The sequence below is a fragment of the Pleurodeles waltl genome, chromosome 4_1, assembly GCF_031143425.1.
Source record: "Pleurodeles waltl isolate 20211129_DDA chromosome 4_1, aPleWal1.hap1.20221129, whole genome shotgun sequence".
NCBI lineage: Eukaryota > Metazoa > Chordata > Amphibia > Caudata > Salamandridae > Pleurodeles > Pleurodeles waltl.
In genome coordinates, this window is record NC_090442.1 from 834954175 (window position 1) to 834969126 (window position 14952).

Consider the following 14952-nt stretch of genomic DNA (forward strand, 5'->3'; position numbering starts at 1 on the left):
CCCGTGAGCCACCTGGACAAGAGCAGTGGGCATTGCATGCAGAGTAGCCAGTATTTGTAGAGCTGGGGCGGCTCTGGAGTCCTTCTTGGAGTTTCTTTTGGACAAGGCCGCTGTCCTCGGGAGTTCTTGGTCCTCTGGTGGGCAGGCAGTCCTCTAGGAGTTTGGAAAGGTTGCTGTACCTGCAGGATGCATTGCCTTTTGGTTGCAGAGTCCTTGAAGCTGCAGACAGACCAGTAGGGCTGGTGCCAAGTCAGTTGTCATCTGGAGTCTTCACTGCTGGGGAGGGGGTCGGCTTAGCAGTCCTTTTTTCTTGCTTGAGGTCACCAGGAATCTGGTAAGTGAGGTTCAGGGGAGCCCCAAAATACCAGATTTAAGGGAGTTACAGGGGTCAGGGGGCAGTAGCCAACCGCAACAGTCCGTGAGGGAGACTACACCCTTCCATTGTCCACCTTTGGGGAGGGGGACACACTCCTAATCCTATTGGTCCCCACCCTCCAAAACAAGATGGATGATTCTGCAAGAAGAGGGAGGGCACTTCAACTCTGCACACCTTAGGGTGGTCCTAGCCGCAGTGGTCACTCCTCCCTGTTTTACCTAATTTTCCCACCGGACCTGCCACCAAAAGTAGGGCCTGGTCCAGGGGCCAGGCAGCTCCACTAGCTGCAATGTCCTGGAGCACTTTAACAGGAGGCCTGAGCCTTTGAGGCTCACCAACAAGTGATACAGTTCCTGCAGGGGGAGGTGTGAAGCACCTCCAGGCAGAGCAGGCTTTGTTTCTGGCCTCAGAGAGCACAAAGGCTGTCACCACATGTGGTCAGAAATGTGTCTGTTAGTGGCAGAATGGCACAGACTGGTCAGTCCTACACTAAAGGGTTGGGTAAAATACAGGGGTGCATTTTACAATAAATCCAAAACTGGCATCAATGTGGGTTTATTGTGCTGAGACGTTTGATACCAAACTTCAGTGAAGCCATCATGGAGCTGTAGAGTTCGTAAGAACAGACTCCCAGCTCATGTACTCAACATGGCCACACTGCACTTCCAGTGTGCTCAGGCACTAGAGGGGCACATTGCTCATGCAGTTATGCCCTCACCTGTGGTATAATGCACCCTGCCCTAGGGCTCTAAGGCCTGCTAGAGGGGTGGCTTACCTATGCCACACGCAGAGATTTGTGGGCATGGCACTCTGAGAGGGATGCCATGTTGACTTTATCTTTTTCTCCCTACAAGCACAGATGTGCGGCAACGGCAATGTGCATGTGTTTGATGAGGGGTCCCTTAGGGTGGCATTATACATGCTGCAGCCCTTGGGGCCCTTCCCTGGTCACAGGGCCCTTGGTACCACGGGTACCTTTTACAAGGGACTTAGCTGTGTGCCAGGGGTGTGCCAATTGTGGAAACAATGGTACAGTTTTGGGAAAGAACACTGATGCTGGGGCCTGGTTAGCAGGATCCCAGCACACTCTGTCAAGTCTGCATCAAATATCAGGCAAAAAGTGGGGGGTACTGCAAACAAGTGGCCAGTTTCCCACACATCTATACCCAGGTGGGTTTCTTGGTGCAGAGGTAGCCAGTATTTATCCATCCCTGGATACGCAGAAGTCAATCCACAACTGCTTCATAACCCTTGACATTCTTCTGCATGTTGAGGCATGGCCAAGTATGGGCCACATTCACCTGGTAGTTGTTTGGCTAACTGCTGGGAATATGCATGCTGATGTGGGCAATGAAGAGGCTGGGTGACAGATCTCTATGGCTGTCAAACAAATCTGTGTTGCTCTTTGCTGCTCATTGAGCACTTTAGGTGGTACAGTAGTCTGATGTAGTTGATTGATCAGTAAAAGGGTGAGTCCCCTCTCCGGCAGTGAGCAACTCTTCTATATTTTTAAAGCCTTTTTCAGTGCCACATCAGGGGTAAACTCCTGAAAGTATGAACTTTAGAAGAAATATGAGGCCTTCTCGGGTTTAGCAGGAGTTGGGGTGTTGAGGGTGCAAATCAGACTGTTTCAATCATGCTGATCTAGCGGGGGATTTTTTTAGTGGAGAGTCTTAAATCAATCATTATATTTGTAGAGTGCTACTTCTGACCTGTGTGGGTATCGAGGCACTGGTAGTGTCCAGTTGATTAGCCGAATAGCCAGGTCTTCAGGTACTTTCGAAACTCTAGAAGAGATGGGGGTCCACAGATGAAAAGGTAACTCATTCCACGTCTTCGCTGGTAGGTAGGAGAAGGCACAACCTGCGCATCTGGTATGACGGATGCGGGGGTGAAGGTTAGAGAAATGGAGGTGGATCAGAGGTGTCTGGTGGGCTGATAGAAGTTTCAGGAGGTGGTTCAAGTAGGCCAGTCCACAGTTGTGTAGGGCCTTGTATGCATGGGTCAAGAACTTGAACTGGCTTTGTTTCTGCGCAGGGAGCCAGTAGAGTTCCCGGAAGTAGAGGGTGATGTGGGTTCATCTAGGGAGATCCAGGACAAGTCTGGCTGCAGCGTTCTGTATGGTCTGTAGTCGACGGAGGAGGTGAGCTGCGATCCCTCCTTAGAGGATTGCCATAGTCCACTCAGTTGGAGATGTGTGTCTGGATCTTTGGGGTAGCCATTTCACTATCTTTCAAAGCATGTGGAGGAAGAAGAAGCAGGAGGATGGGACTGAGTTGACCTGAGTCGTCATGGATAGCTTGTCCAGAATTAAAAAGCTCCTAAAAACATGCTGAAACATATTTAGCATTATTTCAACTTTTCGGTTCTTAGTGGGGAGAGGTACTAGTCCATATAGTAGAGATGTGGCAAGGTAAGTGATCAGGCTGCATTTACCCACGTGCTTTTTGAGTCCTGAGAGTTGCAACCAGGTGATTTCACTTAATCAATATGTTTTCTTGTAGTTTTTGTACCTTTTCGGCCTTACTCTTTATTTTGTAGAATTGGAAACAAGCAGCTCCATTAGCATTTTTACCGTATATAGGTATTGAATATCTGCAACAGGTGTTTGCTGGTCGTTATGTGAAGAGCGCAAGAGTCGCAGGTGTCTGTTTTCCTAGACATATCAACGTCCATGAGACCCTGACAGTCTCCTTCTAATCTTTCCTTTCCGGCTACAGCAGAATATCTGCTAAATTGGTTCATGGATAATGTTTTGTTGAATCTGTTCCATTCTTTGTATTTCATTTCTTTGCTCTCTCTGCTTGTGGATTTTAATTCAGATATTTACTACAGCCATTTACATTGCCAACCTCCTTTCACTAATTGTAAACTTTGTCCACTGGGTGGCAGCACTGGCTAGCCAGGCGGCGCTGTGCGCGGCGGGTAAGAGTGTGGCTTTAACGGGCTCTTTGGTGGTGGTATTGCCCACAGATTGAAGTCAGGTACGAAACTGGGCGCGATCATGGTGAGAGAAATGTAACAAATGAAAAGAACACGACATGAGCGTAAAACAAACGCTACCGAAAAGCAGAAACAGAATATTAGATCGATTTATGCTTACAAAATATAAACAGAAATGAAAAGACAACAAGTTACAGGAAATGTACAGTTAAAAAGCCTCATATAAGATGGATGAGGGCACCTGCATGAAACTACACTTTCCAGTCAAGCAAACGGGCGACGATATCAGCCAAATGAAGGTTTAGGGTTGCCATGACAAATTCAGTCACATGGAGGGAAGTGCACCGAAAATGTGAACCTAAATAAAAGATAGGTTTAACAAGCATTGGCAAAAGTAAACGATTCTTGAACTGTGTTAAGAGCTCTGTGGGGAGTTACATGGGCAGAGCTGCCGTCAACGGGACGGGCACGGACCGGTGCAGCCGTTGGGGCTGGGGAGCTCCATTGTGAAGCTCCTGTCATGAAGCTAGTTCGGTTGCTGACATATGTGCACTGGCTGTGTAAACAGTAAAGAACTGCGTTTCCAGAACAGCAAAGCTGTGCTGTGAACTTAATGGATTAGTGAAACTTGGCCCTGTATTGATCGCATGGCTGCTCGCAATCCACTAAAGGAGTCAGAAGCTAAAACATGCGCATGCCAGACTTTGATGTATTTGCCTTTGTTTTGATTTTCAGTAAACAATGTGATGTGTATCACACCATATGTCATAAACACATCAAGTGTGCGTTAGATCTGCGTTGCTCCCAAACGCTAAAATGTTTTGATTTCTGCAGGTTTTGGTGAATAATGTATGTTCCTTGAATATCAGAGTTTTGAAAATCGCTAGCAATTGTAAGCTTTAGAATTGACCTGAAGCAGTGCTTAATTTGTGCCGGTGTTTTCCAGTGCTCCACACCTATTTCTTAACTCCAGGTCTTTGATAGTCCACCACATGGTGGTATAGTCTGATATTTTTTTTAAATTAACACATTTACAGGGTACTTTACAGTTTAATACATTGTAAAAAATAATACCAGAGTATCCAGGTCATTACTTGGAATAGTCCAAACTGTAACATCTGTAGGAGTGTGATGGCTAGACGTTATTATTGTTGGTACTGGTATTTGGCAGCGCTGGCAGGAGCAGTGGATGGTACAAGTTGCACTGGTCTCCTGATACAAACCTATAACATTAGCCCTTTTTTTTTTTTTTTTAACAAATCAACCAATGACCTTAATTGTGCTGTAGTAGCTTTAGGCAGCACATGTATAAACAATGGTACAATACTTACAATATTTGCATGATTCCTGTGCACAAAAGTTTGGTAAGCATTTTATAGTTAAATGTTGACTGGCATCCCTCCATCTACTCTTTTTACGAAGCCTATTCCAGTCTCCTGCCATGATTTCCCCTAAGCTTGTTTAGTGTGACAGACCATATTTTGGAGCTCATCCCAGCACCTTAGCAGCAAAAAATTATACAGGGCAATGAAAGGCCACAAAGAGCTTGATTTTAGAATTTAGCATCGTCTGTGCTTTTAGCTGCTATCCTCTGTCAAAGAGTCTCTTTAACACATCACCAGGCACTTCCACTCTCTGGTGATGATATGGTTTTACCTTTTAGTTACCATCACAGTGTTTGCTTCAAGGTAGAAAATAACACAGAAAGTACTGAAAATGCATCTTTAGAACTCCATTTTGTAATTCATATTTGTGCTGAGGAAGGGTACATTTCTTATTAAGAAAACTAGACTTTCAATAAAAACTACATATTGTGTTGTAAGGATTTGGTTATCGGGACATTCCATTAAAACCCATTTTTTTTCCTAACTTAGATTGTTTTGATCTGACTGAGGATCCGTACCCATCTGGTGAAATCATCTGTGGAAGTAAGTTATTGCGTCTAGTTTAATTGTGAATCGTAATATAAGAGAGACTATTTTTCTGCTTATTGAGCAGGGTGGTGTTTAGCGTGGTAATAACCTCTGATGGCTAACTGGGCAGGGAATGCATACCTTTAAAAAACAGATTATGGCTGGCTATAAGGTTTTCATCAACCTAACGTAACCCATTTCTAAGTCGCCTAAAAGCTACTAAGCTCTGTTGTTGCTTTTTATTTCCTTGTATTCTGAGGAGTTCTGCCTCCTCGCCTATTTTTTTTTTTTTTTTTTTACATTAATTAATTTAGGTCATGCGTTTCATGGAAACACTTCTTTTATTCATTATTCCTTTTTCTTTGGTTTAATTCTCACATTTATTTTAGTTGGATCTAATTTCTCAGTCAGCGAGGCAGGGTGCTACAAACCTGCTAACCAAGAGTGGCGGAACCCCAATCCTTTTCTGTTGGGCCCTGTTATTGTCTTTTGTTTCTATGGGTCAAGATGACCAGGCAGTGGTTCCGCCCCCTCCGTCAGCAGCTGATGGACTGGCCTCCTCCCAATGCGAGGCCTGCGCAGCTGCGTGTCAGAATGCCCTAACCTTAATTCTGGATCCAACAGGAGCAATGTCAAAGTCAGTACTTCACCGTGTCTACAGGCAACCATCATCCTCGGAATGTGATGAATAGCAGGAGACCCAGGGAATGGGACAAGACGGACAACAGAGACCGTGGCTAGCACCACGGTTATTCGCCACTCTGCTGGGTCCTGTAGTCAACTTGGCCCGTAGTGGCTAGTCCAAAAACAAACCTTTATTAGCTTTCCTTTGTACAGACATGATACCTCCAGAATTATTGTAAACCTCGGGCTTTCTGAAATCCTGGTGGAACTCTTGCATTCCTTTTACTAAGACATAAATCCAATACATGAGATGGGCGTAGCTTGTATTTCCACAAACATCTCTCCTCTCCTGCAAAATTCAGCTACTTCATGCTTTCTTGAGTACATGCCTTCTGGTTCTGATACACGGGTGGATTGTTACTTAAACTGGAATATAAACAAACATTTGTCGGGATTCCATAGTGCACACTAATAAATCTTCCCTAAGTATATTCCACGACCTTAGCTGACCATATGCATCATGAAATGTCACCAGTCTCTCAATGTGTTTCAGATTCTTTCCGCTCCTAGATAAGCGTGAGAATTCAAATGTGCCACAGGTACGAAGAGTGGATACAGTTTCAAGGTATCCCTGTAACATTTCTTTAAACTAGCTCCACCTAATTTTCAAAACAGGACTTAATTTCTTGAAATTAGTTTTTGTATCCAGCTTCAACTTCCCATCATGCCTACAAGGACAGACAACCTGCAAGGTTTTTACAACTGTCTGGTGACAAGGTCCAGGCTGCAGCAGAAACGTATCTAGAGTTGTCTAACATTTCTAGACAATGTAGAAACGTATACTCTGTCATCAAAAAGGCCACCAACGTTTTCAAACATCTTGAGAGTTCTATGGGCTCACGGGGATACTGTTTCCGTTTCTGAGCTCAGGTCAGTGCTTAATTTGTGCTTGCTGTTTCCGAGCGGGCGCCAGCACTTATTTTTAAGGGGCCGGCACTTATTTTTCTGCCTCAAGCATTTACTGCGGGCAAAAGACACTAATGGTAAAGATGGAGGAAGAGAAAGACGGAAAAGCATCGCAAAGAGAGAAGGCAGAAAGCTGCAAAAGTGAGCTGAAGGGGCAGCGAGTGGCTGTAAACAGATTAAGGCGCGGAATAGCTTTCAGATTATGCTGCCTCATTATTCCGTGTTCAATTGCAGAAACCGCATGTTTAAGAGGAGTGCTGGGCACCGGCACATTTTTATTTACAAATTAAGCACTGGTTCAGGTGCATATGCGTAGAGCATCCTGAAACGTGAAGCAGTTCCACAAGTGGCACTAAAATTCTAAGTTCAACCCCAGTCTCTCCTTCCATGAAATAAACACTGCATTCAGAAGCTTGAAGTGTTGCACCCAAGGCACCAGTGAGCTTGGGGCGGTAAGTCCTTGTCACAGACTGGGGCGCTGCTCTCTGGTTCCCAGGGGAGCATGTTTTGCCCTAAATTTAATAAGCTCTTTTACTTTTCTTTATCACCCATTTTTGGTCTGGCTTGACAGAGTCACTGGATGTTGGTTGCCCGATTGTTACCAGTTTTTAAAAATCTGCATAGAGTGGAATGTTCCTCTACCTCTAGGAATAAGCTCTCCAGCTCCATTCAGTTGGCTGTTTGGTATATCATTCCCTCTTCTTTGGTGTTCCTGCATTGCAGTGCACGAGGGCCTATTTTACATCTCAAAAGTGCATTTCATTATCCCACATTAGATCCTTTATCTCCTAGTTGGGCTGCATACAGAAATCAGTCATTTTGCTTGGTTTTGTTTTCAGCGGAGCAGACTTTTTTAAAAATGTTTGTTGAAGATGTTGCCACTGCTTGTTTTTTCCCTGTGCGCCAGGGCTCCTGGCCCTTCTTAGTGTTTTTAAGTAATTATGTTAGTTCAACTGTCTGATGGAAATGTTTTATCGCTTTATCTTGCTGTTCTTTCTTTGGTTTAGTTGTCACAAATATCTTAGTTTGTTTTAATTTCTCCAGTGCCTGCTAGGCATTAGTGGCTGAGCTCCAGTCTATCTTTTTCTGCTGACCGCTCCTGTTGTCTTTTGCATCTTTCATTTGAGCCCACGGGGCAGTTGCTTCATTCCCCCGCCCTCAGTATAAGCCAATGTGCTGGGCATTTATCTTTGCAACTTTGAGACTTCACCACTGGCTCACCAAAGCACAATAAAGATAAGCCCATTTGTGTCTGTCTGCAAGCCAGTCACCCAAAGCACCAGCCTCTCTGCTCAAAATCTTTCAGACTTTCAGGTAATCTTCCGTCCAACTCCTCACTCTCAATAAGGTTTACCATTGCTCAGAGGCTTTCCATGCCCGCGTACACTGCTTCCCTCTCTCCTGACAATGGGCCTTAGCCCAGCAAATCTCCCTCTTCTGCACTCCATTCATAGCATTCAAATTCTATGTAGTTACGCAAGCGTGCACTAGAACTTGACAACATCATAAGTGACAAGGATCTTGTATCAGTTATGGAATCCTGGGCCTGACCTGGTATTAGTCGCCCTGCCTGCACATAAAGCGCTTCTTTGTCCTCGCCCCACTGAACAGGGTAGTGGTCTTGCCGTTACATTCAAAGAATCCTTTGCTACATCTTATAACCTATATTCTGAGGGAGAGTTGCTTGGCCTCCTCCCTACACTCTTCATTTTACAGCAGTATATCACCCACCCGGCCGCGCCAGCACTCTGGCCGTTCCTCATGCTGAGCCTTGTTACCCCTCTTTTGCAGTGGCGTAAAGTAAAATGATGAAACCTGCAGAATGTGAATAGATCCCCATCCCCCCCCCCCCCCCCCATTGAGTCTCCAACATCTCAAAGGTATGTGTTGGCGTCGTCCGGAATGGAGCCCGTCTGAATAGTTTGGGGGCCCCTGAAAGATTGGGGAACACTCTTGCACCACAGGTGCTGCAGGGAGCTTTGTTAAACCTGCTCTCTTCCTCAGTTCCACCAATAGCCTCACATTTAGGGATTTTAATATTTGGACAAATCAGCCTTCAGTTCTGCAGACGTCTAGCCTTCTTGACTCGTGCCAAGCACCAAGCAAACCACATCCTAGGTCTTCTCTTATCAGGTGCAGATCAGTTTAGCTGATCCCAAATACAGCATTTACCTACCATGAACATTTCCCTTTGCCTTTTTGTTTTTACTTTGTGCCCTTTGCTTCCCACTCTTCTGTCCAAGTTCCAGTGCCCTAAGGTAGTGGTTCTTAAAAATTGAACATTTTAAAACATTCTGTAAATGTGAAGAAAGGTGAATTTGGGGATTAAAATTGCACTTGGTATCCTCAGATGGATTCGTGGGAGCAGTGAAAGTACATCAAATATAATATGGATTATGAATAGCTTTAACTGATTTTTTTTTTTTTTTATTTATTGTTTTTTTTAAAGGCCACAACCTTCACATTAATATATATTTTTTTTTTATATTTGTTTGTGAATTAAATAAACATTTATAATTTGTGTATTTGATTGATGAATGGTTGTTTCTGTGTTTGTGTGGTGTTCTTTAGTTCAAATCATTGAAAATGCTTAAGCTGGAGTTCACTGTTTCGAGTAAAGACTCTGAGGGGGTACCCGGTTTCCAGTAGTGACTTGGTGGGGGTCTCCAGATTCCACTAATGATTCACTGGGAGCCCCGGGTTCCGGTATTGATTAAGTGGGGGGGGGAGGTTCACAGAAGTCAAAGTTTCAGAAGAACTGCCCTAAGGTGTTCAAGTGCCTTTTGCATTGTGATAATTTTACAAACTTTTCTAATGCACTAGCCTACGTTCCCCCGTAACTCCACAATGCTCTTTGGTACATTTTAGGATTATGACAGCTGGATTTCCTGGGTCTTAGACGAGACAGCAATCCTTAAGGCTGTCAATTGGTACCGCAGCCAACCATCTGTGTTTTGCTTTATTATGGACCTTAAATTTGCCAAATTACAGTGCAAAAACCGTTAAAGGGTATGGCACACAGACTATTCTCAATCCAAGCGAGATGTCTACCAACAGACTTAACACTCTTCTGAAAAGCAAATCTTCCTGGCTAGAGATTGTTTCTAAGAGATACCAATTAGAGAAGCCTCAAACTTCAAGGAGATTTTTAAAATTTTCTCTGCTGTTGCCTTAAGTGCTGTAATCTACCTGTGGAAAACAGAAAAGGTCCTGAGTGAATTGTCTGAATTAATCTCAGAGTCTTTGTCGTCATTTCAGGAACTTCATGACTCGCTCGCAGATTTTTTTTTTACGACAAAGTCACTGAGATTTGCAACTCATTCCACGCTCTAACTGACACCTGTTTTTCTCCAGGCTTATTCAGTCCCCTACCCCCACCCCCATCCCTTTTCTAACTGACTTCTGCTCTCTTACTTTGGCACACACTGAAAACCTACCCTGACCCTTCTAAGGACCTGCACCCAGTCCTCATTCTTCATCCAGGCCTAGTTTCTATCTGCCCATATTTGCAACTCTTCTATTGAGGAGGGTGTGGTCTCTTTCTACTGACATTACGTACAACTTTCAAGTCTGCTTACTTGTTCCTCACTGGATGATGGGCAACTCTTTTAAATTAAGTGCTGGCATTATGGAATTTCTGGTTCTCTGCACACACTCCGCACTGTTGTCCTCCAGCTGATGGCCTCCACTCTAAGCCGGCTTCATTTTCAGTCCTGAAGTATGGAACTTGGCTTGTATTTCGTGACTTCATTCTCCTTATCCGTGCAAGTCAACAAATCTTTGCTGCACGTTTCTTTCAGTTGCTAGTATTGGGCAAGGTTTTTTTTTTTTTTTCTGCCCACAGCCCCTCTCAATCTTTGGTCCAGAAAGTGATCTTATCTGGACTATTGTAATTCCCGGTACTATGGTGTTCCCTTGTTTCTTTTTTTTACTGTCTGCAGTGAATCCAAAAGTCGACTGCTCGACTTATCTTTGGTCTCCTTATCGCACCCATTTCTTGGACCTTCGCATCTCTTCACTGGTTGCTGGTCCTAAGTGGCTCATCTTTAAGACCCTCTGTGTGGCTCATTGTGCCTTTCACACACCTGACCTGTCAAGGGCCAGATGTACAGACCTCTTAAGCAGTTGGTCTTGGAGAGTCTGAGAAATGGGCAACGGCCACTGGAAACCACCATGATCCTACATGAGGTTGAACGTGAAAGAACCAGGTCTCTGCAGTGAAGGTTGCTGGAAATTTCAGAAAGGGAAAAACAACCCTATTCCATGCAGAAATGAAGCACGGGACAAGCTGGAGTGAGGAAAAGCATCAAATCTGCACATAGCCGCCATGTTTTCAGATTGTGTGGTATTTCTATGCATATGGGTGATATTCTGCCCCCAAATGTTCTACACTTCGTGTTACACTTTCTCACAATGAAAACCAAGCAATAACCAGTATTTAGCTACTGCTCCTTGGGTGCCTGTGGTCTGCCTCTCAATGATTGCCACTTACACCCTTTCTCTTCTGCCTTTTTGCTTCTTTTCTGAAATCTTCCATCTGCAGAAATCACTCGTCATTGGCTCCTTCCCACTCAGCCCTTCCTCATGTACTTTCCTGCATTACCAACCTTGGCCGTACCCCAACCTACTTTTTCCTCATGCTCAGTGAAAGCTGGTCTTTTACGCGTGCAGCCGTCCCTCCCCTGTTCTGCATGGATCACGTGACTGGAGGACAAGTGGGGTATTTTAACAAGTTGGCATTCTTGAGTCAGCAGTGATCCCACATCTGTCAAAGTGTTCGATGCCAAAGTCAGAAAGGGGAACCCATCCTCAGGGTGAAAGCATCATGAGTCACACCTGTTACTCGCTGCTGCTGTTGGCTGCCACGCGGTCAGCAACCACCATTAGTGTCGCGACTGGGCGGGCGTAGACAACTGCAGGCACTGGATCCATTAGAGGCAGGGACCCGAGCCTGTAAGTTGTATTTGTTTTTTGTGACACTGTTAGAGCGTGGCCTAAGAACCAAGCCTGACCACAGCTTTGTTTGTGACTGCGACAGAGAGACGACCACCATGAATTAACCTTACCAGGATCTCATTACTGCTGGGGTAGCAGGCCGTAGAGCTGCTTTTGTTTATTGTACATCCTCCAGAGCGCCTGCAGCACTTTATGATGCTTCAAGGGTCTAGAAATGTGCGACTAGTTCATTTGGTTGCGATAGTGCAGATCCCAGCGCTAGAAAGCTGCAGTCTGACAGCGGATGCATGGTACGTGGCAGGGCTGTGACGAAGAATACTCTGTCTGCATAACAATGCAGAGTTGGTCTTCTCATAAGTCTTCTGCAACTAAAAAGACAGGGAATAATTGAGATCTACGAAGTAACATCCATTCATGGTTAAACGGCTAAAGATCTTCAGGTACCCATTTTGGATTTCTATAGATTGAAATATAGTAATTCCTGACCTAGACTATTCAGCAAAGGTCAAAGCCTTTTGGCAAGAGGCCAGGACCTTATTGGTGAATTTGTTTGCTCTAGGAGACTATTGCACAGAGGAACACTGTTCAGCACGCCACAAATGTGTTGTCCGTAGACGCCCAACATCAAGACTATATTCCACAGTGCTACGTTGCAATGTTCAGGCTGATTCATTTTGCTCTGACTTCCCAAGCCCATCAGGAGAAGTCCTAAGGCTTGTATTACAACCTATTTAAAAGTCCAAACTCAGAAAAGACTTATTCTTACTTCCTATGCCCTCCAATCAGTCTCCACTGAAAGACAGGAACAAATCTAGGAGGATGCTGGGAATCCAGCCCCTTCCTATGGACCATGGGTAGTGTAAAGCCATGGGGCCTAGGCCAACATACTAAATAAATAAACAACACAGACACTAGTGGTGTGAATGTAAAACTATCCCAGTGCTCGTGGACCCGGCCCCTTTTATTAACGGGGTCACCTGACTGGTGACACCTGTGATAGATGGATGTGGGGTAGGTGTAAATGCAGCCTTCGCGGTGAGGCTGCCTTGTTATATGTCCAGCCTAACAATACATTCCTCATAAAATCCAAAAGAAAGGACAAGTCAAATCTGTTAACATGAAATAAACTGGATATCGCATAGTCTCAGTCTCTAGAGTCAGTCACTAGGACAGAAGTGAACGCATGGACTAATGCAGCTTGCTGCACTGGGACGTTTCTGCTCACATTCAAAATCTAACCTTGGTGAGTCAGTACACAAACACTGGTGCAAAGAAGCCCAAGACCTGCTGGCAGCATATTGGCTGGAGTCAGTCCATAATATAGTTGGTTCTCTCTGCTGAAGCTCAGGATGTTTTGCGTTCTTTCTTGGATAGTTGAAAACTTGGATTGATGGTGGCCAGGTGCTTATGTCTTTTACTTGCATCTTTTGGCTTCTGATCTGCATTGCTAAGCAGCTGATGAATCCATCTGGGCATTTGCGCTGTGAAGCTTTGGACAGAGACTTGCTATGCACATTGCTGTGGCTTACTCTCGGTTCTCCTGATGCGCTTGAGGCAAACATTCTGGTTACCCATGCTTGCAGCTTACTCTTGATTCTCGCTCTGGGCTGTCAGTGCGTCATCCTTGCTTCATCTCGGTGGCCCGCATGTGTTGGTAGATGCACTTAGTCAGCATCCCGAGTCTTCTTGAGCATGCCTTTTAGGCCCAGCCACTCTTAATCTTCTCTCCTTCTGGACTTGGTCAATTGCCATGTTCCCAGTGCAAACCAGCTGGTCACGCTTCCTTTTCTTTTATTTCCTGGTCCTTCAGCATGCACCTTGACTTCGAATTATGCCATTGAGCCTTCTCATCCCACAAGTTCTTTTTCTGGGTTTTTTTCTGGATGCAGCGGTATGCACTTTCTATAGTCTGGTCACCAGCTTTGTATGGTGGGCACCAGCTTGGTTGTGATTAGGGCAGTCGCTAATCCTGTTTTCCTGGTCTTCGTTAGTGCTGTGTGGAGCCTAGACGCGCGTTACATGCTATCTCTACCAGGACCTTCTTGGAGCTCTCACTGCGTGGCCAGTGTGGAGCCGTTACTTCTACTTCCTCTTCTGGGGGTGGCCCAGTGCCTGCTCCTTGAGGCTTTGCTACCATCATCATGGTTGGTGAGGGTGTAGCTCAGTGTGCCTTGTTGATGTGAAACCATGTGGCCCTGGTGCCTGGACCAGTGTCACTTGTGCAGTGTGCTTATGAGCACCTTTCAGTCTGGCCTCGCTTTCCTTGGATCTCCTCCTGCCTGGGGTCATGTTGATCTGGCTGGCTTGGTTATGACCTTGTTGGTCAATCATTGTGTCTCCGGGGGTATGAAAGCTCAGTCTCTTTATTGAGTGGCACATAGTGGTTTGCACCCTATGTTCGGGGTATTTTACTAAGATACCTCCACTCCATCATGCGGAAGCAGAGTGAGCACTCCCCTCCCTTCATGGGCCCCTGGAATTCAGGCTGTTTTGTGCTGGGACCAGTGGTTTCCACCCAGTGTGGTGGCAGCACGGCGTCTAGACCATGCAGCTCATCAGCGTCTCTGCGCCCTCTGGCTGTGCTCGGGCTGCACCGCAGCAGTGGTTGTTAATGTCCTGGCCGTGTCCCTCTCACTCGCCTCTCTTGTGCTCCCAGTCTCTACGGAAACTCGTGATACCAGGAAAGTGGTGGCCTTACTGGAGCTCCTCAGATAGTGTCTTGGCGCAGCCCTCTTGTCCATTTGTGTGTGTTGAGGGGAAGAATGGTTCCCTCCTTCCTTCCGTGACTGTGTGGTACTGGTTGGTGGCAGTGGGGCAGATGGACTATAGTGCTTTCCTTTGTTCTGCCCCTAAAGTCTTTTGTTTGGGGTTTAGTGTTTTTTGTCTCTTACCCTCATATGCTCCGGATGAGAGGCTTCTCACCTTATGTGATCCTTACTTTTGGCTTACCCAACTGTGCCCTCTAGCGTCTGGCTGTGGACACCGTGCTGTTTCTCTCGAGCTGTGGCAATGGAGCCTGGGGGTCACGCGTACTGGGTTCTGCCTCATGCTCAGATGTGGCACTCCTCGCACTGGGCGCGCTTCCTCCCCACTTTTGCTGCTACGGAACAGGACATGGTGCCCACTGTGGGAGTTCCAGCACCTCGTCCTTCCATGGACTGCCTTGCTGGCATG

General features: G+C 45.7%; 1 protein-coding gene across 1 annotated transcript in view; it reads left to right on the forward strand.

The window, feature by feature from the left end:
* LOC138288591 (uncharacterized) overlaps positions 1–14952 on the forward strand; it is a 300606-nt gene that overhangs the window by 89122 nt on the left and 196532 nt on the right. Inside the window, exon 5 of the mRNA XM_069230091.1 lies at positions 5194–5247. Coding sequence (XP_069086192.1) covers positions 5194–5247 — 54 coding nt within the window. The remainder of the gene's footprint in view (positions 1–5193; positions 5248–14952) is intronic.